The sequence below is a fragment of the Rattus norvegicus genome, chromosome 20 (genome assembly GCF_021556685.1).
Source record: "Rattus norvegicus strain SHRSP/BbbUtx chromosome 20, alternate assembly SHRSP_T2T, whole genome shotgun sequence".
Lineage (NCBI taxonomy): Eukaryota > Metazoa > Chordata > Mammalia > Rodentia > Muridae > Rattus > Rattus norvegicus.
Genome location: NC_141553.1, coordinates 7,645,853 through 7,673,702, shown reverse-complemented (window position 1 = coordinate 7,673,702; position 27,850 = coordinate 7,645,853). Strand labels below are relative to the sequence as shown.

General features: G+C 52.2%; 1 protein-coding gene across 13 annotated transcripts in view; it reads right to left on the bottom strand.

Annotated features, from left to right (window-relative positions):
- Brpf3 (bromodomain and PHD finger containing, 3) overlaps positions 1-26,663 on the bottom strand; it is a 36,874-nt gene extending 10,211 nt beyond the window's left edge. For 3 of the 13 annotated variants that reach the window (XR_015644720.1, XM_087597396.1, XM_087597398.1), the window contains exons 1-9: positions 26,461-26,663; positions 20,148-21,618; positions 17,075-17,231; positions 13,781-13,912; positions 11,487-11,615; positions 10,891-11,203; positions 10,032-10,334; positions 7,025-7,516; positions 4,673-4,766 (exon numbers count right to left, since the gene is read on the bottom strand). Coding sequence is in view for 6 of the 13 variants with exons in the window: in XM_087597396.1 (XP_087453522.1) it covers positions 4,673-4,766; positions 7,025-7,516; positions 10,032-10,334; positions 10,891-11,203; positions 11,487-11,615; positions 13,781-13,912; positions 17,075-17,231; positions 20,148-21,592 (3,065 nt within the window). In the remaining 7 variants the exon portion in view is untranslated. 13 annotated transcript variants of the gene reach the window in all.
- Positions 26,664-27,850: the final 1,187 nt, after the last annotated feature.

Here is a 27,850-nt window from a genome sequence, read left to right as displayed (position 1 = left end):
GCAGCGTCTCCACTTCCTCTACGGGCCAACATTAACCCTGGGAGTTCCCACCAGAAAATACTCCATACCATGGAGGGACTGCTCCCACTCTGCAGGGACTGCTTCACCCAGAGCGAAGACCACGGGCTGGTTGTGGTGTTGCACAGATCTCTTGTGAGTTCTAGGAGAGCCTCTCAACACCATGAGACCCACAAGAACAACAGCAACACAAGGAAGGTCAGTCACCCGGTCTCCCTCAGCTCTCAGGACAGTCTGGCCACCAGGAGGCCCTCTCGCCTCTGTCTGTCCGAATCTACATTCTATGCTTCACATTTCTAGAGAAGCCACTTTATTTCTGAGATCTGAAAATTTGCCTCTTTTCCAAATGTTCTATAAGAAGCACATCTTCTTTCCAGAATTAGCAAAGACATTTTAAAATTGAAAAATAGACCCACTTCTCACTTCCAAATGGTTTGTGAGTGAAAGTTTTCTTGGGTAGGAATGATTTTTTTCCGTCCAACTAAAAAGGAAAGCAGCCTCTTTCTTTAAACAAAGCTACTGCGAAGAGGTAAGGTCTGGAGGCTGAGGCGGGTCAGTGGGTGCCCTGATGGGAAGAGTGAGTCTGATCCCCAGACCTGCATGGTGGGAGAGTGCCAACTCCTCCACATTGTCCTCTGACTTCCACAAACACAGTGCATGCATGAGCACACATGCAAATGCAATAAAATACTTTCAAAAGGGAAGAGCTAGGCATGGTGGCACATGTCTTTAATCCCAGCAGTTGGGAGGCAGAAGCAGAGGCAAGCAGATCTCTGTGAGTTTGAGGCCGACCTGATCTACAGAGCAAGTTCCAGGACAGCCAGGAATGCATAAATGAGTCCTTGTCTCATGAAAGAGAGAGAGAGAGAAAGAGGAGGAGGAGGAAGAGGAGGAGGAAGAGGAAGAGGAAAAGGAACGAGAAAAGAAGGGAAGAGGAAAGGGAAGGGAAGCTAATATTAGACAAAGAGAAGTGCTGAACTGAGGCCACTGAAGTGCTGGCATTTTAATAGTTCCTCATGTGCTGGAGAGATGGCCCAGCGGTTAAGAGCACTAACTGCTCTTCCAGAGGTCTGGAGTTCAAATCCTAGCAACCACATGGGGGCTCACAACCATCTGTGATGTGATCTGATGCCCTCTTCTGGTGTGTCTGAAATCAGCTACAGTGTACTCATAATAAATAAATAAATAAATAAATAAATAAATCTTTAAAAAATTAGTTCCTCATGCAGTTTTAATGCACAACCACAGCTGCGAATTTCTGGGCAACAATTATGTGACTGGGAACCCCCACAGTCATCAAACTTTAAAAAATACTACTGTGACTGGCCATGGGCACGCACTTGTAATTGTAGACCAGGGAGGCAGAGGCAGGTGGGTCTCTGTGATTTTTGAGGCTAGAGCAGTGAGTCCTAGCTGAGCTACACAGTAAGACGGTCTCAAAAATAATATTGCTGATCTCTAATTTTTCAAACAGAAAAAGTGGTTAAAAGATGAGTCAAATTTTTACAGAAAAGCCAAGCCGCAGAAAGGGGTGGGAATGGCTAGAGTGTGGAACCAAGTTTTACTGAGTCAGAACTGAATTTATGCTAAAACTTGGCTTAGCCAAAACCACGCCTCCCATTCCCTCAGGGAACTCCCATTCCCTCAGGAAAGGCAGTTGGTACCTAGTTGGGAAGCAACTCCAGCAAAGCCCAATTCATACGGAGGACTCAGTCCACTCGGCCTACAGAACCTGCCCATACACCTCAGAGCCTGACTGTTGATGGAAGATGCCAGTCACTTCACTAGGACGCCTCTCTCCATGAACCTGGAGATGTTTTAGGACACAGCAGAGGAGAGGATGAGGCAACTAACAGACAAGCCCAGGCACCTTGTCTCCACCCGAGACCTTCTGTGACCCTGAGCGGTAGTCACGTGCTGCTGTGGAAAATCCACATTCACACAACCATGCGTTCTTGTGGATAGTTTTGTTTTCAGATGTAAAGTATCACAGACTACTAGTTTTCTACTCCAGAGTGGCGGCACAGGTGGGAGGGGCCTTGGACACTAGGCTGCAGCAGCAGAACAAGTACTTTGTGGTTCTGAGGAGGCAGATGGATGCCGCCCAGGCTTGCTCTGCAGACTTCCCCACAGACCCAGGCCAACCCAGGGTAGCCAGCGTATGTAAGGTTCAGAGAAAAATTCCCGTCTACCTCCTCTACAAGGTAAGCTCTGGGAACGGACGGGGAGCTTCACAACAGTGACACCCACCGCACCTCAGCAGCTGCGGGAGGACCACAAGAGGACACAGCTGGGAGTGGTGGGGCACAACTGTCACCCTAGCACTCAGGAGGAGGAGCTGGGGGATCAAGAGGCCAAGGGGGCCAAGCCTCAGTCACACCGAGTCCACAATCTGGGGTGTAGGAGACTGTCGTGGAGCATAACAACCACTGGAAAGGCACTCAGAAGAGCCATCTGGAAAGACCAACCACAGGGCAGATGGGCAAGAGGTCAGTGATCAGTGCAAGGAGACAGGTGGATGTCTGTGAGCTCAAGGCCAGCCAGTCCCATCTACACAGTGAGTTCCAGGAAGAGACCCTGCCTCAAAACAACAACAGGGGCTGGGGATTTAGCTCAGTGGTAGAGCGCTTGCCTAGGAAGCGCAAGGCCCTGGGTTCAGTCCCCAGCTCCGAAAAAAAGAAAAAAGAAAAAAAAAACAACAACAACAAACCAGGACAAGGAGAGACAACATGGCTTCAGTCTAACAGCTAAGAGCTTCCTTTCTGCTCTTGCTGGAGAACTGGAGAGGAGGGAGGGTACAGGAGGGAGGGAGAGCACTGTGGCCAGAACCTGGGACCTCCATTTTACTTACTTTTACATTTTTTATTATCGTGTGTGTGAGTGTGTGTGTGTGTGTGTGTGTGTGTGTGTGTGTGAACACGTGTGTGCATGAAGCCACTGTCATGCACCTCTGTGTGTGGAGGTCTGAGGGCAGCCTATGCAGGGAGCGGTTTTCTCCTTCCACCCTGTGATTCTAAGGACAGAACCTGCTAGGTCCCAGTCTCTCAGGCTTAAACTCTGACACCAGACTGAAAGAGTAAAGGCCTTTCAAGGCCATGGCTCCTACCCAGCAGAAATCCTAGGGAAGACAAGAAGTAGCAGTCGACTGGAGTTCTTCACAAAGGCAAGTGTCACGTGAACCTTGCTTCTGTGACTCACAGGTGGGAAGCCTGCCTTCAGCCAAGGGCTGGAAGGTAACAGATGGCTGGCCTCAGTCCCCCTACTCCAGTAGACTGACCTTCCAGGCACTTACATACGTGCTTAGCTTTAGTTGGGGGCCGAACCCAGGGCCTTACGCTTGCTAGGCAAGCGCTCTACCACTGAGCTAAATCCCCAACCCCAAACCTGTACTTTCTATTCCTAATAAACCCTCTACCTGCATCCACTGCCTTTGTGTCTCTGGAGGCTTTGACAGACAGGGAGAGCCCAGGCAGTTCTGAGGTTTCATGGGGAGGAAGTGATGCAGGAAGCCAGCCCAGGCTGGCGTGCACCTGGAAGCTCAGCAGGTAAGCGACTCTCAAAGCACACATGCCAGTGAGGCCTGCTTTAGACAGAAGCCTTCAGACACAGGCCAGCCTTTTCGGTGCGTTCCTAAACTAAGGATTCTCTCAGCAATCACCTTCCACAGTGGCGCCGAGGCTTTCATGCAGGAATGCGCGCGCGCGCGAGCACACACACACACACACACACACACACACGCACATACACACACACGTGTGCACACACACACACACTCTCTATCCAGAGTCTGGAAGAACAGAAAACAGGGCAATGAGCTCAGTATACTCTTAAACTTGGGAGAAATGAAGGTTCTGGTTCAGAAATCCTCCCTTTAGGTTAAAGAACAGAAGCCTTTGAAAAGGGGCCTTTAGAAGTTCATACTTGGTCCTCCCTCATCCCTACCAGTGCCTCTGCAGAGCCACAGCTGTGGGCGGGCACTGGCTGCAGCTGCTGCCTGTGATCCCGGCACCTGGGAGCCAGGGACCAGGGCTGAGCGGGAGGCCTACCTTGAGCTAGTTTTACATCCTATTTCCAAAACCGAGGGCTAAATCCAGGCCTAATGGTATATGCCCATAATCTCAGCACCTGGGAGACCAAGGCAGTGAAAATGCTTTGAATTCCAGTCCATCCAAGTCTACATAACGAGATCTTATATCAAGAAACAAAAGAAAACCAAAAAAAAAAAAAAAAAAAAAATAAGTTTTGGGTGTAACTTACTGGTAGAGCCCTTGCCTAGCAGGTGTGTGGCCCAGGGTTCAACCCTCACAGAACAGAAGCCAGAACAAACAAACCAGAAACCAATCCTATGGAACTATGTCCACTGCAAGCTGGGTTATGCACAGGCGCATGTACTGAGTGTGCGTCTCAAATGGCAACTTCTCTGGGCAGCAGGAGATGGAGCTCCACAAACTCATCAACACGACCACTCTTCCATTAGAATAGAGCTGAGAATCAAGGGCCGATCCCTTTCCCTCAGGGCTCCCAGTTAGAGATAGGCCAGGACTCGAGGAAATGGCAGTAGTGAGAAATAAGAAGAAAGCCCAACCTGTCACTGAATGAGAACAAAGGAAAAGAGGCCTCAAGGCTGCCCGGCTTGGGGGATAAGCACTCTTACCTGCCAGCTTCAAACGCCAGTCCTCCACTGAGACCCAAACTACATTCCGAGTCAGACCCGCTTTCGGTGTGTTTTCCAAAGCCGTTAGTCACGCCTGCCAAGGACACACAGAGTGAGCCCTGAGTGCAGAACCTCCCTTCCCTGACGCATGCCTCAGAGGACTAGAGTGGGTAGATGGCTGTCCCTGTAGGGAGTGCATCATAGGTGGCAGAGGGACCCTCACAGAGAGAATGTTAGCCAGGGAGCAGACTGTACCTTCTCACTCTCTCCACATAAGAGATGAAGTCAGCACACACCTGACGCCCCGGGGAAACTATGGCTTCTCCACTCGGGTGGGCTCACAAGTCCCTGGTTCTGCTCTAATTTCAAACCTCAATTATCAGGGAGATCCTCTGCCTCTTGAAGAGCCATAGTCTCACCTCTTTTAATAACCACTCACAAGCCCTCCCTGTCGCAGCCAGCAAGAGAGCTTCCCTCTCCGGGGAAGAGGGTAGAAGACGCTAAGACAGGAAAGGGCTTAGGGTCAGCCACACCCAGAGACCTCTCATAGACTGAGTTGATGAGCGCAGACTCAGAGCAGCGTGGAGCCCTGGCTCTAGGCGAGGCTCTGAAACCCTGGCCCCTTCTTCAGTGAAGCAGAGAAGCTGTTCAGTGCAATTCCTTCTGCAAGGAGCCTCCAATGGAGTGAGTGTCATTGTCCTGGGATCACCTTGCCCTGGAGGCTTCCTTTGCTTGTCTGTTGAATTTCCAACTCCACAGTCCCACAGCTCTGACTGCTGAACCAGGGCTAATGGTAGATCAGACACCTTGGCTAGGAAACGGCAAGGCCAGCCACACTCATGAGAGCAGATGCCGGTGGCGGGATGTCCCTCTCCTGGCCTGGCGCTTCCTCTAACCTAAGGACCTCAGTGAGTCAAAGGCCTGCCTTCTGAGCTCCAGCTAAGTAGTGTTCTGAGTGCCAGGCAGCGGCGACTAGGAAAGCAGCACTGTGGGAGCATCCCCAAGCAAAGGGGCCCAGGTTGGTGGGGCCTCCATCTTTAGTTCGATCATCTTCAGCTGTTTGGGGAGACACACACAACGGGAAAGATGACGCTGGAAGCGTTCCCTGTAATCTACTCTAACCCCAGCCCTGCAACGTAGGGATCCCCAGCTCTATGTCTGTAAGAAGGAAAGAGGCTCAGACAGGGCACTTCCCTCCAGTACTGCAATGGGGAATCAGGGTTGGCTCTGACATCCTAAATGGCTAGCCTAACACAGAGAAGCATGGCTGATGGAGGGAAAGGTTGTGCTGGAAAAAAAGAGGAAAAAGCCAAGCGCTGGCCACAGAATCACAGCTACCAGATGAGGAATATGTAAGAGCAATGGCCAAGAGGAGCCTTCGGACCTCATCACGACCAAACCTGCCTGCCTGGCATGCTGGGGCCCTCACACCAGCTCCCCCTTTCCCGCTGCCCTCAGCTTCAGGTGCCACCTTCAAGTGAAGCCTTCCCCACCGTGGGTCAAGTTCCCTGAGCCGCTCTGGCACTGTCAGCGCACCTGGGCCCACACTGGGCTGGTGACTTCTTGGTGACTTGGAGGAGCTCTCTGCGTGCGTTCTGCTTTCTGCTGCACTGGGGCTCTGGTGAGCCGGGGCTGGGTCTGCCTTATTACCCTCTCCCCACCTGAGACCAGCGCCTTCTGGGCACCAGTGACCTGGCCCTAGGATCCACTCTGTGACCTCCTCTCCCGCCTGCCGCATGGCTAGGGCTAGCTCCTTTCTGCTCTAGGACAGCAAGTGTGTGGCCACCTCCATGGTATTTGCTCCTCTATCCTTAGAATATCCTTCCCCTGGATATGCAAACAGCTCATACTTCAGATCTTTACCCAAATGTCCCTTCCCTGGCCACTCTGTCTCATGCCACCCAGCACTCTCTGTATCCTCTTCTCTGATGGTGTGATCAGTGTTTTTGTTGATGACTGTTACTGAGCTTCAAATATGAGAGCCCTCATTTGCCGGCAATCTTTTTCTCCTACAAGAGAGTTTTATGGTTTGTTCACTAATTTTCCTTTCAGTGCCTAAGACAGTGTCTGAGAAAACGAGTGTCAAGAGTGAGCTAAAGGGCCCCAGCTCCGGGGGAAAAAAAAAAAAAAGAGTGAGCTAAAGGGAAACTAGAGAGACACCCTGTGACCACATAGTCTTACAACATTCCCCTTAAGGCCAGGGACAGCCCAAGACACAATCTGAAAACGACTGCCCTCAGCTTGTCTCCCCACAAAGGCCCCTGGGGATGGCTGGCAGGGGAAGGTGTTCCCTGTCAAGGCAAAGCAGCAAAGCAGATGGGAAATGGGGAATGGAGTGGCAGGCAAGGTCACCTGTCTCTTCCTCCTGCTGAGGGGATCTCTCCCCTTCACTGTCACTACAGCTCTGGCTCCGTGGCCTCTTCCGGGAACAGTGTTCCTCCTCCATGCTGGCTGGAGAAGCAGGAGCGTCCTCGCCGTTCTCCAGGGTCCCATCTGGACCCCTCTGTAGCTTAACTCCATTCTTGGCCTTCTTGAAGAGGACTGACGTTCGGCGGCCCACATTGCCGAGGGGGGTGCCGGGAGGGCTGTCAGGGTTTGTGAGAGGCAGTCTGTCAGCGCCATTGTCACTAAGCAAGCATTGTAAGGGCTCACTCCCCAGCTGCAGTGCTGAATCTCCCAACAGCTCTTCATCGTCCACCTTCCGGGGCTTTGGGAGGCGGCCTGAGGGCTTGCTGTCGCTGATGGGTTTCAGGGTTGGGGGGTCAGGAGGGGATTCCTGCTCTGACAAGGAAGGCGCGGGCCCGGTAGGCTCCAAAGTTGGTGGGGCAGGCAACTGTGAATCATCTGTTAGAGAAAAAGAGAACCTGCTTGAACATTCTAGAAACAGTCTGCTCCTACCAGTCAGACACCATCTCTGATGAGCAAGGACCATGCTTTGACTCCTCTTAGGCCTCAGAGCTGAGCAAAGATGAAAGGAGGCGTGAGCTCTGTTCACACTCAACGGCTCTTAATCCCTGCTGTGTCGGAATCGACCAGGACAGCAGTTCTCAGCCTCCCCAACTCTTGAGTATTTACAACTTGCCTTTAACAACATCAACATGTTGGCGGCCAAAATACATGGCTTGACACTAAAAACGGATCCCCAGACAGTGCCACTAATTTAACCGGCTGGCTGGCAATGAAGGTACCAACCTAAGATAAGTGCACTGCTTTGGATAATGCACTTTCAATGGTGGGTAAGGAAGGCAGGCATTCTTGTGAGAACAGCCTAAGACAGATACAGTCTTGTTTATGAAATAGAAAGGAGGGAGGTAAGGACAACGGGCTGAGACAGAAGTAGGCTTGGGCAAGAACTTGACACTGGGCTAGGACAAGGCTGGAGATGAGTACAGCTGAGGAACGTGTTCGTGGTATCTCGATTGGCTCTTGGCTCGTTAAGTCCCTGAATACAGGGTTATGCTGTGTTTATTCCTTGACTACTTAGTCTTTGACCTAGACTGACTATTCTTTGCATGTACCTCCAGTGGTACAGAAACAGACTGGGGAAAAAAACCCAGCACAGCACTTGCTGGGGTCATTCTATAATGCTGTCTAATAAGTCTCTCTCTTTTTTTCTTTAATCCTCACTCCCTCCCTCAAGACCCTGTTGGCTGACTGAGCTGACCTGGTCAGCGATCCTTTAGTACAGTTCCTCTTGTGGTCACCCGAACCATAAAGTTATTTTTGTTGCTACTTCATAACTGTAATTCTGCTGCTGCTTTGATCATAATGTAAATATCTTTGTAGACAGAGATTTGCTAACAGGGTGGAGACACACTGGACTAGGCACTGAACTAGGAAGTTTTGTAAGAATTCTAAGCCTAGGTTACACTCCAGACCGAATGAAGGCAAACCACAAAGGGAAGATGGCTTACAGAGTGAGCCTAATGGTTTGTGTTTCAAACGTCACTCGTGCCTGAGAAAGCCACTGGCACAGTCAACAGTAAGTGTGGCTTCAGCTTGCCAGACTGGAGGATTAAATTCTCACCGACACGGGGTTTTTCTCACCTGTCCTCAGTTCTGGTTTGAGAGGGCATCCTGCAGGCAGAAAGTATATTTGCAGACACAGGAATTCAGCAGCTCTCAGACAAGTCTGCTCCATTTGAAATTTGACAAGCCACAGCCCAGACGTCCCCATACGAACCTCTGAGACTTGACCAAGAAACCCTCTGGGTGATGCTAGGGCGATTGGCTCACTGCACATAACCCTGCCCTCCCCTGGTCAAGCAGTGGAATTCAAGTGACATGCTGACTGCCACATGAGAGTTAATGGTCACAGAGCCTTCTGACATCACGTGGCTTCTCTATCGTTGTCTCTGACCTACAATACGACAGGCCAATCTCTGCTATTTGAGCCTCACGTTTGGGCTCTGTGAGAGACAGGTCTCCTCAAACCTTGGGCTGAGGCGGGGCAGGCACCAGTGGGAAGCAGCCTGGCACATACACAGCTCCTGGGTTTTGAGTCACTTCCTGAAATCGTTAAGGTAGGCAACAGACTCTAAACTGTTGGCTGCCACGACACTTTTTTTTTTTTTAAAGATTTATTTATTTAATGTATATGAATACACTGTCACTGTCTTCAGACACACCAGAAGAGGGCATCAGATCTCATTACAGATGGCTGTGAGCCACCATGTGGTTGCTGGGAATTGAACTCAGGACCTCTGGAAAAGCAGTCAGTGCTCTAACCACTGAGCCATCTCTCCAGCCCGCCACGACACTTTTCCTTGAGAAAACCACCCACTTCGTTCAGTCAGTGTGGCTTTGGTAGTCAACTTCTCTGCTGGGTTGGGCCTACAGCCCTGGCCAGCTGAGACCCAAACCACGAGCCTAGGCTCTAAGAAAGGCCTCACTTCTCTGCCCGTCCTCCCATAGCCCAGTGTAAGCTGCTCTCAGAGCTTCTGCGCAGTGGTAGAGAGAGAGCATGCTGACTTGGCTGGAACACACAACGCCTCTGCATCGGGTGCAAAGAGGCTTCAGACGTAACTGCCTGCTGCAGAGCTGCTGGGATCCAGCACCCTGACCTCTTTGAACCTCTCCATAGCCCTGCCACTAAACTCACCATTCTGGAGCATCTGGGTCCCCAGGAACACAAACCAGAGCAAGAGCTGATGTCTGCTCTGACAATAAATTTTGTTCTGTGTTGATCGATAAATATTTGTAATAGCATCCCAGATATTGTATGAAGAGAGACCCTCCACCCCATCACTTCCAAGGGCTTTGCCTCTCCGCAGGGCCAGACCTGCTCAGGGGAGGATACTCTCAAGAGGTTTTAACCTCTTACTCTTCCTGACTCCCTGCCTGCTTGTGCCTCTCTCACCTCGGTCCCCTTCATCTTCTGGCTCCTCCTGCAGGGTCTGCTCCAGCCCAGCTGCATCCCCCCGAGATCCTGCTGGCAGCTCCCCGTTGGGCACAGTCTTGGTCAGTGACAGGAGCTGTGGTGGCGGTGGCTGTGCTAACTTTTGCCGAAGGGCATTGATCTCCCGGCGCAGCATGCGGACACGACGGGTGCGGGCCCCGCTGGATCGCATGGCGCTCACCAGATCCAGTTTCTCCAGCAGTTCCTTCAGCTGTGCCTCTGGGCTGAGATGGGCCCGGTTCTCTGGGATAAGGATGTTGTCCACTGCCAGGGAGATGGGGGACAAAACAGGCTGAAGGACCGGCCCAGCGCAGGGTGAGAAAAAAGGGCTGACATATTTTGGATGCAAACTATGCTCCTGGAAGTGCTAGGCCGGTGACTTCCAGCAGGGTCAGTGTGGGCCTTGGCCCTACAACACTGCTGCCCAGAAGGGACAGAACAAAATGTGGGAAACATCTGCAGGAAGCAAGTCCCAGTTACGCCTACAGCCATGCTGCAGGCATGAGCAGCTTATCAATCCCTGGCCTGAGTGATGAGGCAGTGAGCAGGGCATGCAGAGTGAGGGGCTCAGAGCACTCCACTCTCTGGTCCTCCCGCCCCGTGTTCCACAGCCACACTACAGGGACCCGAGAGAAGCCTTCTGGAGAGGCCTTGGCTTTCCAGACAGATGGCTACCCCTTCCCTACAGCACTGAGTCTGCCACTTAACCCTCAGACCACCCTAGTCTGCTCCCGGCCTCAGCCTTGCTCCTCCAAAGCCCTGGGCCCTGTCCTTGTGCCTCTCCTCCAGCTCCTTCTCCCCACCCACCCAGGCTCCTCACCATCCTCCCAGGAGAATCGGTAAAAGTCTTCCAATTTGGGTGACTCGGGCAAGTGGGTGCCCCTCTCGGGATCATAGCCGATGTTCTCTGCCTGCCGCCGGGCATGCCGCAGGATGGCCCCTCCCAGGTCCCGCAGGCGGACAGCTGCTCGGTGGAAAATTGTGTCTTTAGCATTATACTTCATGCAGTTGGTAACTATAAGGTTAAAGTCCTCCTCAAACTCCTCCAAGGTGTGGTACAGGTGAGATTCCAGCTTCCGCCTCATAGTAGAAAAATCCATTGGCTTGGATATGAATTCCAGGTAATCTGGAACCTAAACATATAAAACCTGTACAATTACAACAACTATTTATGAGCCACACGGGCGCACCCTTCACTGCTACTCGTAGCCTCCCAACTCTCTGCTGTGGCCATGTCGGGGCTCACCGCGAGCCTCAGCGCCTGGTCCACCCAGACCTCCTACAGACCCCTCACCCTGAGCGAGTCTCCTAGCCAGCCAGACAGCACCCCACTCTCAATTCTGGATGGCCTGCAGCCCAACCCCTCCTTGCTCTACTGGAAGGCAAGGCAGACTTCCTGTCTAGAGGGTGACTTGCCTCACTGAGGCTGACGGGTTCAGCGAAGATGTGTGCAGGGTCCTTCTCCTGCAGCAGGTCCAGAGTCGTCCTCAGCAGAACGGTGAACGGCATCAGCTCCAGCTCCATGGCTGCCTGCTGCACTTTGACCTGTGAGGAAAGTGTAGTGGTCGGAGTGCCTCAGCAGAGGGATGACGCTGCCCACCCCACCCAAGGCTGACACAAACAGTGTTAGGACCCGAAGGTCTCCCCAAATTCACATGTCAGTCTTCACTCCCAGTGGGAGGGGAGGAGAGGTGCAGGCATCGTGTAGGCTTCACCCTCAGGATGGATCAGGAAGCCCGGGTGTGAGTGAACTCTCACAGGAGCGACTGCTGTAAGGCAAACTCCCGCATTTGCTCTCTCATCTGCTTCCCCACCACAGCATACCACGGGCTGGAGCTTCTCATGGGCCTGCTGCCACGCCCTTACTCCCAGCCTCCAGACCTGGGAGCCAAGTCAGTTTTTCTGTGCAAATGGCCCTGCCTGTGATAATCCACTCTAGTGGCAGCCACTAGCCTAGAACAGTTACTTCACAAATGTTCTCTATGCATCAAGAACCAGACCAAAACTTACAGAAGTAAAACAATTATCCATTGTAGTGACTAACACTAATCCACGCTAGGTCTCAAGTAACTTTTAAAAACTTGTGTAGATGTGTGTCTGGGGATGGATGTGTGGGGCCATTCTGAGCATCTTCCGTAACTCTGAGTATCAAGGTCGATACGGACAGATATTTCACACAGAGAAAGTGGAGTCAGAGAGACCAAGAGACTGGCCCCAGGTCACAGAGCTAACAGGGCAGTTAGCAGAGGACTCCAGTCAGCTTCCACAGTTCTCCTGACCATTAAGCCACACTGCTCTTCTCCTTGTATTATCTCAATTAACGACAGAGCAACTGAGGCAGAGACTGATGCCCCCACTTTGGAATCTGGTACATGAAGTTTGGTGACATGATTGCGTTACCACAGTTATCTGGTTGGAAAACAAACCGAGAAGTGTTGGAGCTCAGGCCTTACTTAGTCCAAGTGCACCGAAGAAACCGAATGTGAGCATGTGTATCCCATGAGCACAGAGAGCTCTCGCTGAGAGCATGTGTGGGCCCAGGGTGACCGGGGAGTCCATGCTCAGCATCGCTCCAGTGGTCCCTGTCCAATGTTATCTTACATGGGCACCCTGGCAGGAAGTACCACACAGCCATGAGTACGGCAGACAAGCTCCTGCTCTTGTCCCCATCAACATAAACCAGAGCTAGGGCCTCCTCCTCTTCCTCTTCCTCCTCCTCCTCTTCCTCCCCTTCCTCCTCCTCTTCCTCTTCTCCCTCTTCTTCTTCCTCCTCTTCTTCCTCCTCCTCCTCTTCCTCCTCTTCTTTTTCCTCCTCCTCTCATTTTTATGAACCCGAGGGAGGAAGACAATCTAAGCTACAGGACCTGTGAAGGTCTTGGGATCTCCTCCCTCCCACGCAGTGAGAGCTGCCCAGGACAGGCAGTGGAGCCTGAGCGGCTCACCCGGCAGAGAGGCTGTGTGCTTACTGAACCGCATACGGGAGGAGGAAGGATTTAACCCACGCCTCGAAAGCATTCTGAGTAGCAGCTGCTATTCTTGGACCAGAGAGAACAGTTTGGACTTGTCATCCGTTCAATTAATAATATTTGCACTGTGCCATGTGGGGAACACTTGCGCAGACACTCCAGCGGGGCAGAGGACTGGCTTGACCATGAATAAAAGCAGCAGCTACCCCTTCTCGGCCCTGACCGTGGCCAGGCAGGCTTCTCACCTCTGACCAGCATGAGCTCATCTGTCTCTAGGACAGCAGCTCTGCTGTTATCTCTGTACTAAAGACGAGAAAACAGAGGTGTACGGAGAGCAAACAGTCGGTTTAGTGTTATGGAAACAGAAAGTAACACAGCCAGGCTTTAGTCCCAGCAATAACACACATCCTGCTCCTTAACCACACTGTGCCACCGACCTCACTCCCCATGCTGGGGACCTTGAATACCCTTGAACTGAGACTGGAAATTTTAAGCAAAGCATCCAGGTCGGTTTCCCCCCAAAACCTTCTAAACCGGAAACTCCAGTCAAGAGCTCAGGCAGGTGACAGAGCACAGGCCCCAGCCCGAGTGAGCTGACCATGAAACACAGATGCGTCCAGCAGCTCTCCACAGTGCTCGGCACAAGAGGGACAGAGCATGCTGGCACCGCAGAGGCACCCCGCACCCTCCGATGCCACCAAGAGAAGGAGGGGCCCCAGGGAGGGCCTGGTGGGCTCTGCTCACCTGCTCCCGCTTCAGCTTCTCCCTTTTGCGGATGAGCTCGATCAGCAGCCGCGCCCGCTCCAGGTCATGCCGGAGCTTCTGCCAGTATTTCAGCTCTTCCTTCACCGCGCTCGTCTTCTCATCATGCTCCCGCTGGGCAAGGCAAGAACAAGGGGGCTGTGGTCTCAGCCTCGGGGAGCTTCAGCAATGGGGACCCCTGCCTCCCACCAGCCCTGAGGTGGGAGGGCCCTTCCCCCAGCACCACCAGGGCCTTTGCCCCAGGCTTCCTGGTGCTAGGGTGCTTCTTCAGCGCTGTGCAAGGACAAACCGTGAAGACTAAAGGCCACCCATCAGACTGCTTCCCCAGCCCAGGGACGCTGCTGACTGGATATGGCCCTTGCAGCTGGGAAGCATTTCTGAAGAAGCCCAGGAAGACTAAGGGGTTGTAAGAATCTCATCCTAGATCTTTGCCTTGGCTGGAAAACGCTGGAGCTCTTACTAGTAGATGGTGGTGTAAAATAGTTTGGTCAAACAGTGAAAATCAGCGGATGCAGGGCTGGAGAGATGGCTCAGTGGTTAGGAGTGGGCAACACTCTCGCAGAGACTGGTTTACAACCTCCCCTAACTCCAGCTCCTGGGGAAATCAGCCTCTGGTCTCTACAAGTACCCCCTCTCCTGTAAACACGCGCACACTGACACACACTTGAGAAGTGAAAACACAAATAAAACAGATCTAAAGAAAAAGAAACCGGTGAATGCTGTCCCAGAAGAGGTCACCTGTCGCTGAGGGAGGGCAGGAGCTCAGCATTTGTAACAAAGGAATGCTGAAATGGCTTAAAGAAACCAAAGCCTGGCCCATAAATGGAAGAGAGAACCTGAGAGACTCCCTGCAGCCTCTGAGGAACCTGCTCTCAGGCACATACACTCCCCACGCATACACAATACACACACAAATTAAAATAAACCTTTTTGGTTTTTTGTTGCTGTTGTTGAGACCGAGTTTCTCTGTGTAACAGCCCCGGCTATCCTGGAACTCACTCTGTAAACCAGGGTAGCCCGGAAGTCACAGAGATCGCCTGCCTCTGCCTCCAGTGCTAAGATTAACTGTGTGCAGCACCACCCCAGCTAAACCTTTTTCACTGCTGAGAGGGCACAAAGCAGAGAGGTGTGTGCATGGGGGAGGGTTGGTTGGGGAGGGCTTCGAGGGTAAGCAGCCTCCTAAGAGCTGCGAATGAATACAGGAGGAGACATGGACAAGCCTACAGCTTGCTGGCCAGCCAGTCAGCCAATCACTTGAGTTCAAAGTTCAGTAACAGAGCCTGGAAGACGCCTGGGATTGGCATATCATCATGCGCACAAAATGCATGTGCATATGCGCGCACACACACAAGAAGTCAAAAAAGTCTGTAAAGGTGCATAGAACCCACACAGACACACGATGTCACTGTGTGAGGAAGGCTTGCTGGGAGGAGCTGGCGAGTGCTGGAGGGCCTTCAGGGAAGCAGGGGTTCAAGAGAGCAGAGAGACCTGTGACTCAGAGGGTCAGACAGAGCGTGCAAACAGGACGCTCAAGGCATGCGTCACGTGAACTTTGGCTTCTCTGCAGCGGCGGCGTGGGAGGATCCGAAGGCCGATGGGATGGAATAGGTGAGGAAGGAGTAACTGATGCTGGGGGCAACGGGAAGGGACTAAGAAAGAGCAGAAAACACTAAGCTCGTGTTAGCTACCGTAACACTACCGGTTAGCCCGTCAACTGCACATTTACTATGAAATGCTGAAGGGCAAAGGGTACCTTTTCTTTTTTTTTTTTTCTTTTCCTTTTTTTTTTCAGAGCTGGGGACCAAACCCAGGGCCTTGCGCTTGGTAGGCAAGCGCTCTACCACTGAGCTAAATCCCCAACACCCAAGGGTGCCTTTTCTTATGTCACGCAATTGGGCCACTTTGCTCTCACTCAGCCCACCTCTTCTATGACACCTGGAGGGCTTTGTGTGTATAAACATGTCCCTGGGCTGGCTGTGCACTCTGTCCTGGAGTATATCCTCCAGTCAAGCCTTGTGAAAATGCATTCTTTAACAAAAAACATCTCTTGGCCTCAAAGAGCTCAAACTCTTGGTAAATGCCACAGCCCAGTTAATAACATGCTGTGAGATCACGTAAGATTACATACTCAGTCTGCTGTCCGACTATGTACCCGCCTGCTTACATTTAACCTGTCTTTTTAAGAGGATAAGACTTCTCTGTTGGACCCGGATTTCCTATGCAATCAACTTTTACAACCGAAGCCTAGTTTTCTTCTTGTTGTGTCCTCTCCCACGCCTTTGGACACAGTCATGTGTGTGTGTGTGTGAGCGAGTGCGCGCTGTGATAATCATTTGCTGAAAGCAGTCAACAGGTTAGAAGTGACCTTAGATATCCACCATAAATTCTAAAAACGACATGTGGGTACAGTTTGTTGAGGTCAGGGTCCAATGTCTTCTTCCTTATAAAACTGTCAAGTTCTCCTGTAAGGAGCCCTCATCTGGGCTGGGAGACGGCAGAGCATGTAAGCGCACTGGCTGCCCTTGCACATGAGCAGGGTTCTGCTCCCAACACTTACATGGTGGTTAACAACCACCATTTGTAACTTCAGCCCCAGGTCAGCCAACACCTTCTTCTGGTCTCTGTGAGCAACAGACACCTACATGGTATGCAGACATTCATGCAGGTCAATACTCATACACACAAAATAAATCTGAAACAAACGACCAGGACCTCTCATCCTGTCCCCACCCCACTGGTTCTGTGCCGTTCAATTAATACAGAGGAAAGACCACTCATCAGATACAGGCATAACTTATAGGCATGACAGAGAGAACACACACACACACACACACACACACACGAACGCACGCACGCACGCACGCACACACCAGACAACAGACAGACTACAGCTAGGCCAGACAGATGGAAGACACGGGAAGGAAGTAAAGAACTGAAGTTTGCTGTTTTCATTCCTGAATGGTACATAGGTGCAGTTTAGAATTTGCTGACGTTATCTGCAGTTCATGGACCATCCAAAACATCTCCCTTCAGAAGGGGCCCTGCCAGGTCTGAAGGTCTCTGCGGTGCTGATAAACTGTTGCTGGGCAAGTCACTCAGAGGGTGACCTGCTATTGCCAAAGGCTTCCTGAGAGGATAGAGGAGGAGGAGGAGGAGGAGGAGGAGGAGGAGGAGGAGGAGGAGGGGGAGAAGGAGGAGCAGCAGCAGCATCCTACCTCCACTATCTTCTCCTTCCCCCAGCTTCCTCCATGAGCTGCCAACAGTCATAGTACCCACCTGTTCAGCATTTCTCTGCGACTGTAAGTGGGAGTGCAGGCGCCTGATGAGAGGGACACCGTTCCGAGCCTGCCGCTTCAATAGCCAGTAGTTGTGAAGCCGCTGCATGAACTGGTTTTTCCTCTGAAAGGAGAGACCACTACAGATCTTGTTCAACCTTGGGTAGAGGCACAGGGGAGTGAGAGACAGATCAGTGGGAGGCTCGGGCTACACGCAGCTGTACATCCCATTCAGATCTCAGTTCATTTCTGAACCGGACAGAGGCAAACAGACTGAAGCGACCAAACGCCTCGCCTCAGAGGAGGGCTGAGAAAAGACAGCAGAGTTAGGCAGCTCAGACTGAATGAGGCGTGTTTCGCCTGCTTCTCCATCCTGCCTTGCAGAAGTGATCTGAAGGAACCCTCTCGGCCCTCTGCCTGTGGTTGGGGTTGGGGATTTATCTCAGTGGTAGAGCGCTTGCCTAGGAAGCGCAAGGCCCTGGGTTCGGTCCCCAGCTCCGAAAAAAAGAACCAAAAAAAAAAAAAAAAAAAAAAAAAAAAGATGCCCGTGGTCCGGGTGTGTGCTCCTGACCCCCCAGCCTCCTCTTGATAACAGCACAAGATCCTTGTGGGAAGATCTCACCAGACTGGGGTAGCCCACAACCAAGAAAATGTGTCAGGTTACTGCTTTCTGTACCCTGACCTCTGGGGGCCTTTGTGTGTGCGTGCATGTTCGTGAGAGATGGGGCCTCACTATGCTGGCCTGGTACTTATGATTCTCCTGCTCAACCTCCCAAGTGACTGGGATTATGGGCATCTAACACCACAGCCAGCTGACGTCTGATTGTCCATGTAAAAACTCTTAGCACACTACAAATGCCTAAATTTTGAATCAAAGTTTGGAAAAAGGAGAAAACAACAAAAATCTAAACATAGGTAAACAGAGAGGATAGAAACCCTAAAAGAGGAGCCAGCAAAGTGAGGTCTTGTGATGTGGATTTAAAGTAGTAACAGCTATGGGACCAGACAAGAAAGGATCGAATGAACACCTCCAAGGACAGCAGCACTGTCCCCTCCTCACAAAGTAGGGACAGGCATCTGAGGAGCACAGGTTGGGTAGATCAACGCTCCTGACACAGCTAAGAAGACAGTGGCCCCACGTGGGCCCCGACTCCATGACCTCTTCCCTGCTACTGACCACGCCCAACGTCCACGCCCAAGGTCAGCAAGGCCCCAGTGCCCTCCACCTTCCTCTGCTTTATCTCTTTGCCCCACTCCACCGGAGGAGAGCTAACTGTAGCTAATCGAGATGAAACTTAAGAAAGATGGGGTGGGAAGGGCGGGCACTGCCACTCAATGCTTTCTCCGTCTCCACTCAGATGTCCCTGCCCCAGAGCCAAGCTCACCTAGACCTTCCCCCACCAGCACCCATGCCAAGCACACCTGCCCACTTGCAGGCCAGCCCCCTCCCTCTGCCTCCTGGCCATGGTGGGGTCAACAGCGTTTGTGCGGGTGGGGCGGGGATAAAATAACATAGCAGCAGCAGCAGTAGCCACCATTTATTGAGCGCTTACTACCTGCCAGGTCTGTGCTAAGGATTTGACTCAGATTTCTCCCAACTCTATCTGGTGAGTTTGCTCACAAAACCGGGCTTAGAGCCATTAATTGGGTAACTTACCAAAGGGCACACAAGTATTCATGTGTGTTTCTTCTTAGCCGGCAAATCTGGCTCCTGGGAAAGGCACCTCAAACAGCCATGACAACCAAAAGCTAGCCCCAGGGCACGGTCACCCTACAAATGGGGACCGAGCACTGACCCAGTTACTTCAAGAAAGAGGTAACCAAGACCATCTCTGTGCCTGGAAGACACAGAGTTGCTGAAGTTCTCAAAATAAGAGCCTCCCTGTCCTGATCTTGTTCTGGTACCTTCCCAGCATGGCAGGTCTGGCTGCCTGTTCCTCTCCTAGTGCCAATTTCCTGCACCCTGCCAGATGCTCCTTTATCATAGCCTTCTACTCAAGACAGCCTAGCGCCTACAGCCCAGCGCCTGACCTTTCCCACCTGATCCCACCCCTTAGAACAGGATGTGGCATGTAGTAAGTGCTCAATAAATACCTCATTGAACGAACAAAGGAGAGAACAACTTTACCTCCCGTGGCTGTGGTTTCTTCATCTGGGAATGTGGGAGAAGGTGCAAGGACTACATTAGATGAATAGTCTCCGAGATTCCCTCCTCCTCTACAGCTTGTCTCCTTTCCTTTTCTTTTTCTGAACATGGGCTTGCTGTGCAGCCCTTACTGGCCTAGAACTCATGACTTACAGCAGGCTAGACTTGAACTTCCAGAAATTCACCTGACTCTGCCTCCCAAGTGCTGGGGTTAAAGGTGTATACCACCACACCCAGCTTCTACTGTATATGTTTTAAAGGAATCAGCCTTGAGGTGGGCTCTGCTGGAACCCACCAGCATCCCCAGCTACTGAACAGATAGTTTAACACAGGTGCAGTGCTCTCTCTGAGGACTCTGAGGACGGGGCCGGGAGGCTTGGTTATAAAGCTCTATTTTCCCCAAAATGTAAAGCTTCTCAAGAGGAGGACTGCCCCACCCACACACATCCCTCATAAACAAGTTCCCAGTCTTTCCCGGATGAGAGATTTTCAGAAGGCAGGTGTTACACACTTAGGGCTCCTCACTTGGAATTGAGTTTTGGGGAGCCTGCGTGAGAGCCCTTGGAGTTGTCACAGAGATGAGTTTAAGGACACAGCCTGCACATACTAATCATCTCTGCAAAGACCAGAGATGATAACCATATAGCGATCCCCGGGACAGTTAACAGTGAGGATTTACCCTGTCCACAATGTCACTCAGTGTCACTGTGAAAGCTACCACGTCACTTACACTGTCACCAGGGTTTATGTCACTCTGAACCAAAGGAAGCACATTGCTTCGAGGGCACGGACAGAACCCGTCAGTTAGTGACAGGCCCATCAGGGAACACAGAGGAGACCAGGCATCCAGCCACGGTGTTGGCGAAGACCTGGGCTACTGTGAAGAACAAACCAAGAGTCCCGCAAGAGACTGTCTCATGAGGCTCACCTGTAAGAGGGTATCTGTGGGACAGTGACCATGGGGACAGTGATGGAGGGTGTCTCTCGGCCAGCTTCCTCCAGCTCCTTCTTGATCTTCTGCTTTGAAGTCATCTTACTCTTCTTGGACACCCCCTTGAGGGGGCTGCCCACCCCACCTTGGCCTTCCTGGCCCTCCTCCTCTCCTTCTTCCTGTTCCTCCTCCCCACCACCCTCTTTCAGCCCATCCTCATCCCCGACTTCACTGAGGCTCCTCGGTGAGTCACCCTTCCTCCTGGCAGTGGCAACACTTGGGGAGTGGGCCTCGCAGTAGGCGGTCTTGCGCACGGTAAAGATGGTGCCATTGAGACTGGTTTCTCTCATGGGTTCAATCTTCATGAACAGCCCGGCCCGCTGCGCGCACGTCACGTGGAAGGCGGTGTAGCAGTTCACTTTATGGCACTGGATGGCCGCGCCCAGCCCCTTCTGCTTGCAGATGTAGCAGGTTAGCTTCCAGCGGGCAGGCGGGATGCTGTCGATGCCCTCAATGGGCTCCAGGAACACCGTATTGGCGAAGCAGACTTCAGGGATCCAGATGGCGCAGACTACATGGGCCCAGTGGCCATCACTGGTCTGTTTGAAGGCCCCCCCTTTATTGGGGCACAGGACACAATCCACAGGCCGAGAGGGAGACTGCAGGCAGCAGCGGCAGAGCCACTGGCCCTCTGGGATGTAGGGAACGCCGTAGCACTCCTGGTGCACAGCTAAGTTGCAGATGTCGCAGAAGAGGATGACGTTGCTGTTGTGGCACTCATCATCCAGGCACACGCAGCAGAAGGCGTCCTCGTCGATCAGTGACTGCTGAGCCCCACTGCTGCGGCTCTCCAGGTACGACTCCTTCTCAAGCCGGTCCACCAGCAGCTCGAAGGTGTCCGCCGACACGGAGCTGTGCCCGTCTGCTCGGCGCTTCTCATTGACCATGTCGAGCCAGGCCATGTCCTCCTCGTCCATGTCATACTCCACCTCTGCGTCCAGATCTTCCGGAGGCTTCTCGATGTAGCGGTAGTAAGCAGCGGGCAATGGGGGTGCTTCCGGCTGGCTCCCTGTGTCCACCACTCGAAAGCTGGGCTGCGGGAGGTGGAAGGACGTGCCGGGTGCATGCTTGGAACAGGACTCCTTCTTCTTGCCCTTGGATGAGGGTTTCTTGGACTTGGCGGGGAACTGGGGCTGCTCGCTGTTCTCCTTGTTGCTGTTGCATTCGGTGATATCCTGAGCCGTCAGCTCATCCTCGGTGATGATCTTAAGCGGGTCATAAATGCTGATACGGTGCAGGCGGCCGTCCATATCGACTTCCACGATCCTCTGGGCTTGGGCGTAGGTCAAGGTCTCCCGTGTGGGTGAGCATTTAAGACTGTATGGGGATGGGGATCTCCGGCCCTCGGCATTCTGCCGTGACTTTCGGCGAGGCTTCCTCATGGCAACTGGAAAGGACGAAGACAGGCCTAAGGAGAGAAGGCCACGGGAGTGTGAGCTGGATGTCCCTTGCTGCATGCACTCATTCACCCTCCATCCATTCAAATGGACACCAAAAGGTCTGTTTCCTGTCTAAACAATACCCCTCTAAAGCAGTGGTTCTCAACTTTCTTAACACTGCGGCCCTGGAATGCAGTTCCGCATGTTGTGGTGACCCCTCCCCCAAACACAGTTATTTTCATTACTATTTCATAACTGTAATCTTGCTATTGTTATGAGTCGTAATGTAAATATCTGTTTTCCAATGGTCTTAGACGATCCCTATGAAAACAGTGGTTTGACCCCTGCCAAAGGGGTCAAGACCCACAGGTTGAGAACTGCTGATTTAAAGGCCTCTCACTCTTAAATCTCTTTACAAGCATCACATCGGTGAAACGTTTTCTCTGGTCACTTTAAAATTGCAAATCTCAGTTGGGCAGTGGTGGTGTACACCTTTAAATCCTAGCTCTCAAGAGGCAAGTAGATCTCTAAGTTCCAGGCCAGCCTGGTCTACAAAACGGAGTCCAGAACACCCAGGGCTACACAGAGAAACCCTATCTTGGGAGGAAAACAACAGCAAATCCCTTACCTCACCCAGCAATGGGCTGTTCATCCTATTTCCTATTTTAGTTTTTGGTAACACCATCTTCTAAGCTACGTAATTTACCAGTTTACCATGCTTGTTACTCTACTTCTAGCTGAATGTGAACTACACAGAGGAAGGAGTTATCTATCTTATTCCCTGGGAAGTGTCTGAAAAGATGCCTAGAAAAGCGAGCCCTCGCAAGTGCTAGGTGACTGAAACCACATACTTCTGTGTTTGTGTGTGTATGCGTATGTCTGCACGTGGAAGCCAGAAACTTACGTCAGGTGTCTTCCTCAATCATGAGCCACCTCATTTTGTTTGGGATGAAATCTCTTGCTGAATCTGGAGTTTGGGGTTCAGTTAGATTGGCTGGTCAATGAACACCCAGAGCTACGTGTCTCTGTCCCAACTGTTGTAGGGCTTACTTAAGTTCAGTTTGGGGTTTCTACCCCGCCTTTGATCATTTGGTTTTTGGGTAAAATGCACACGTTATTTACAATAAGCCGTAGTTAGCACTGGAGCTCAGCAGATATCTACCCTCTATGTTGTTAAAATCTATTTTTTAATCAACAACCTCAAGTTATTACTATGTTTTATCTGGGCTGCTCTTAACTCTAATTGCCACCCCTGGGGCTATGCTTTCTTTCTTTCTTTCTTTTTTTTTTCTTTTTTCTTTTTTTCGGAGCTGGGGACTGAACCCAGGGCCTTGTGCTTGCTAGGCAAGCGCTCTACCACTGAGCTAAATCCCCAACCCCGGGGCTGTGCTTTCTTGACTCCTAACCCATGGCGTCTCCCTCCTTTTACCTTTTTCTCTTTCTCCCCTGGGAGAAAGAGATTAAAAACTGATATAAATATGTCTAAGGATGCATGGTCAGGCTTTGATGTCAATGCTTAGGAGACGAAAACAAGAATAGTTAGGCTCCTGGTGAGCCTCAGGCCAGCCCACTGCACCCAATACTCGAGTTAGAGGCCCACTTTGCATTTGACTTTTAGTGGGTGCTGAAGCTCAAACTCAGCTCTTCAGGCTTACACAGTAAGCCCTGTACCCTCTGGGCCATTTCCCCAGCCTTGAGGGAGAGCATTATGATCCTGTCCTCAACGACTCCTATCCCACTAAGGGGACAAAAATGTACCCAGATCTGTATAATATGACACAAGGTAAGGTCTAATATTGCAGTGATCATTGAATAAACCAGGTAATTATGGGAAAGATCATGCTAAGGCTTCAGAAGACAAGATACTAGGTCAGAATGAACTCAGGACGCAGGCTACTATGCCTAGCTAACCTCCTGGGTTTTTGTTTTTCTTTTGTTTTTTTACAATGGGGAGGCAAAGACAACAATGGTGACGGTTAATATTATCCACTTTCAAGCTTTATAAACACGGTGAGTTCTATCAGAGGATCAGAAGCAGTGAGTGTAGTGTTGGCTTTAGTGGTGCGTGGTGCGCATCTTTAATCCCAGCACTTGGGAGGCGGAGTCAGGTAGGTGTGCTTACTTCAGTGAGTTCCAGGCCAGGCGGGGCTACACAGTGAGAACCTGTATCTAACTAACTAACTAAGGTCACAGGTCTAAAGCGACATATCATAGCTAGAAGGCCCATCTCTTGGCCCTGTCCAGAGTAAAAACAATCAGAAACGCTTCATACAGGCTAGAGAGATGGCTCAGTGGTTAGAGCACTGACTGCTCCTCTACAGGTCTTGAATTCAATTCCCAGCAACCACATGGTGGCTCACAACCATCTGTAATGGGGTCCGATGCCCTCTTCTGGTGTGTCTGAAGACAGCTACAGTGTACTCACATACATAAAATAAATAAATAAATCTTAAAAAAAAAAGAAATGCTTCATACTACATATAATATAATATAATATAATATAATATAATATAATATAATATACAGGTTCTTCCTGCAGAAGGCAACTGCTTAGGGCATTTCCAACCACAAACCCTGCAAGCTCTGGGAATGCCTCTACTAGATCTTTTACATTTTAAGTAGCCTGTCTGAGATCTTCACTGGACTCAAGGACAAGTTGATTGGGGCGGTATCTGAGGTGAATTCTCAATGCACAATTTACCTCAGAAACCTCTCTCCCACGATACTTGTATCTAATCTACTCTGCTGTGCTTCCCCCAGCATTCTCTGCCCCTAAGGAACAGTGGCAGGCAGTCACCAAGGCCATTCTCACCAGGAAGACTTAAGCCATGACACTTCAGCTTACTTTAACAAACTTAGTATTTCTCACAACGGCCTCAGGAGAGACTGCGCAGACACCTTCACTTCAGTCATGAGAAAACAGAAGCTCAGAAAACGGTGACTCCAGCAAAGCTGATGTGACTCCAGATCTACCAAGCTGGGAGGCTACAAACATCAGGGGGACACCGTGATCTCTCAAAGACATTCTGCAGGTGTCTAGGTTCCAATCTTGGTCCTACGTAACCTGGACAATGTTGAGTTTCTCTGCCTCTGAACTGCATGGGTGAAACAGAGCTGGGCGCATTGGCACACATTCCATTGCAGTACTTGGGAGGCAGAGGTGGTCCTCTCTCTGTGGAATTTGAGGCCAACCAGATCTAGTTTTTCAGACTACTGTGGCACATAGGGAAACTCTCTCCCTTTAAAAAAGTAAAATGTTCATAGGTCTGGAGAGAAGAGGGCTCAGGGCAGTTGAGAGCACTGGCTGTTCTTCCAGAAGATCCAGGTTCAATTCCTAGCCCTTACATGACTGCTAACAAGTGTCTGCAATTTCGGGGGAGCCAACACCCTAACATACATGCAGGCAAAACATCAATATGCATACATTTTTATAAATAAAATAACTTGGCACTGAAGAGGACCTAGGTTTGGTGCCCAGCACCCACACCGTGGATCACAACTGTCTGTAACTCCAGTTCCAGGGTATTGGAAGCCCTTTTCTGGATTCCCATGTATCAGGCAACATACCCCATGAGCATAAAAAAAAAAAATTCAAATGTCAAATTAATAAAAAGCAAGGGCAAAAGTATCTACTCCTTAAGGATGATCCCTAAGTTATCATTGGCAACCACAGTGTGAAGGGCTCTTTCAGTCCCGAGGTGTGACTTAAGCTAACCTGTCTGAGGAGCAACTGTGAGGCAGGCATACAGGATCCTCTGGAGCAAAGGGACACAGAACCTTTACCATACTTCCCGAAGCCCTGGGGGCCACTAGATCGCGCACAAACCTCAAGGTCTCAGAAGTGGTCCGGGCCAACAGACTCGATTTCCCCAACCCTCCAAAGGCAAGCAGCCTCTGGAGAGGAAACACACACTTCAGTCTCAATTTTGGAGAGTCTACAAGAGCCCCATTCTGATCGTCTCCATCCCTACTCGGGGCTCCCGCGGTCAAGGGGAGCAAACCTGTCGGATCGGGCTGTGGGAAACGAAGAGTTTCGCCTCCCTGGAGCCAACAACTAGACCAGGGTTGGTATTTTTTTTTTTTTTTTTGGCGGGAGTTTCCTCACGTACACAACTCTTCCCACATACACACTGCCGAGTATCCCCAACACCCGCCTCCAGAGACGTTCTTAGCGGCCCGTGAGCCCCAACTCGCCCACCTCACCCTGGCCCCCGAATGAGGAGTTTCAACAATTGGACGGAACCCGCCCTGCACGCCACACAAGAGACCCAAGAGACCAGGGGAGACTCCAGACAACGTCCCTGCCCCTTTAAAGGGACACCTCTTCCAGTGGAACCTTCACGACCCCCCTCGAAGGAGAAAAGAGAGAGACCTCTCCCAGAAAAGCCCAGAGGGTAGGCGCACCACAGACAGACGCGAAGTCCGACCCTTTCTCACAGGGAAAGCGAGCGCCAGCGAACGAGGGGGAGGGTGAGGAGGGGAGGGACGCAGAGATGCGAGCACTTATTGGCCGCCCGGCCTGCCCGTCAAGGGGGAACCCGTGCGCCAAGGGCGGCCCCTTGAGGGCGGAACTCTGCTCGGGTCTAGCCAATAGGAGAGCACGGGGAGGGCGGGGCTTAGCCGCTCCGCTGCCAGGACCGGGGAGAAACAAGATGGCGGGTGCGGGAGGGGGTCCGCGCTTTGCAGCTCCCTCTCGCGCGCTTTCCCTGGCCTCGTCGCCGCCCTCGCTCCAGGGGAGAGCTCGCGCGTCACCCCCGCGCCCCATCGGGACACCCCTGTGCGCCCCGGCTGCCCCCTCGCACGCAGCGCTCGCTCCCAGTCGGCCCCCGCCGCCCCCGCTCTCTCTGGCCCCGCCGCCGCCCCCATTTTACCTCAGCTGCCGGCCGGGCCCCTCGCTTCGGGGGGCCCCCTGAGCGCCGGCAGGCCGGACCAGCGAGCAGCTCCTTGCGCGGCCCCGCTGAGGGAGCGCGGCCTCCTCCCGCTCCCGCCCTTCGCTCCGTCTCCCCGGGCCCGGCCGCCGCTCCCGGGGGAGGAGGGGGAATGGAGCCACCGCCGCCGCCACCGCTGCCGCCACGGAGCCCGGCCGAGGGGAGGGAGGGATCAGCCCCCAGGCAGGATCCGCCCCTCGGCCTCCCCCCGCCACCTCCACCCCTTCCCTCGCTCCCTCCCCGGCTCGAGCCGCCGCACGCGAAGCGGGAGCGCGAAAGCGCGGGGAGACCGGAGCGGATGCCCCCGCCCGAGCCCGGCGCGGCGGCGGCCGCGGCGGCGGGGAGACGGAGCGCGAAGCGGCGGCGCCACCTCCACGGGGCACCGTCCCCGGCTCGGCCTCACGGTGGCGGTGCGGACGCGGCGGGGCCGAGCGCAGGCGGCTCCGCTTCACTCCGGGCCTCCTGCCCCAGAGCTGATCTAGTCGGGGTTCCCACTCTGAATCCGCAGAGCTATTCCCCCCATCCCGGACGCAGAGTGTGGGGACACTCACCCCTGAGGTGGAACCGCCCTGTCCCCCCTACCAACCCCCATCACCAGGCTCGCCCCAGGGCGACCCCCGAGGGTCACACGGTGTGTGACTTCCCGGAGCGCAGGTGGCCGCGCGGCTGCCAGAAACTCGTCCCTCCCCAGGCCCCCAGGACAAAGGTCTAGCCAGGTCCATCCATCCCCTCCCTCCCGGAGCTCGGACAGCCCGGGGAAGACCCTCATGTGGTGTGTACAGGTGAGACTCTCCTTGCACACAAGGCTGCCACAGACCAGACTTCCATCCGTGTTTTTTTTTAAAGTAAACATAAAAGTTTGACAGTCTGTCTAAACCTGCCTCGTAATGCCGTTTGTCACTCTAGGCATGGGATAAATACTTTTCTCCTAGAATCCGATTTGGCCAGGAGTCGGTTAATTTAATGCACTAAGCGGCTTTCTCAAAGACTGCCGGCCTGTCAAACAGCAATTCCCAGACTTTGAAGTGTACTCAAGCTGGCTTTTGTTCTAATAAAAGGAAAAATAAATAAATAGAAGGAAAGGTTCCTTTGCCCCTCCACGCGCACCGTGTACCTATAAAATCTGAAAGCTTACCTCTCGAGACTGAGATCTTAAGCACCAGTCCTTAATGATGCATATAAAGGATGTATGCCATCAAGGATGAAGATGAATGACATATTTTGAAAGCGTTTCCTCTGCCCGAACGGCTGGTGAGACTTTCGATTGCTCGATTGGCTCTGGTACCCAGGACCTGAGTGTTAACAACAGTCGAAAGGATAGAAAATAAACCCT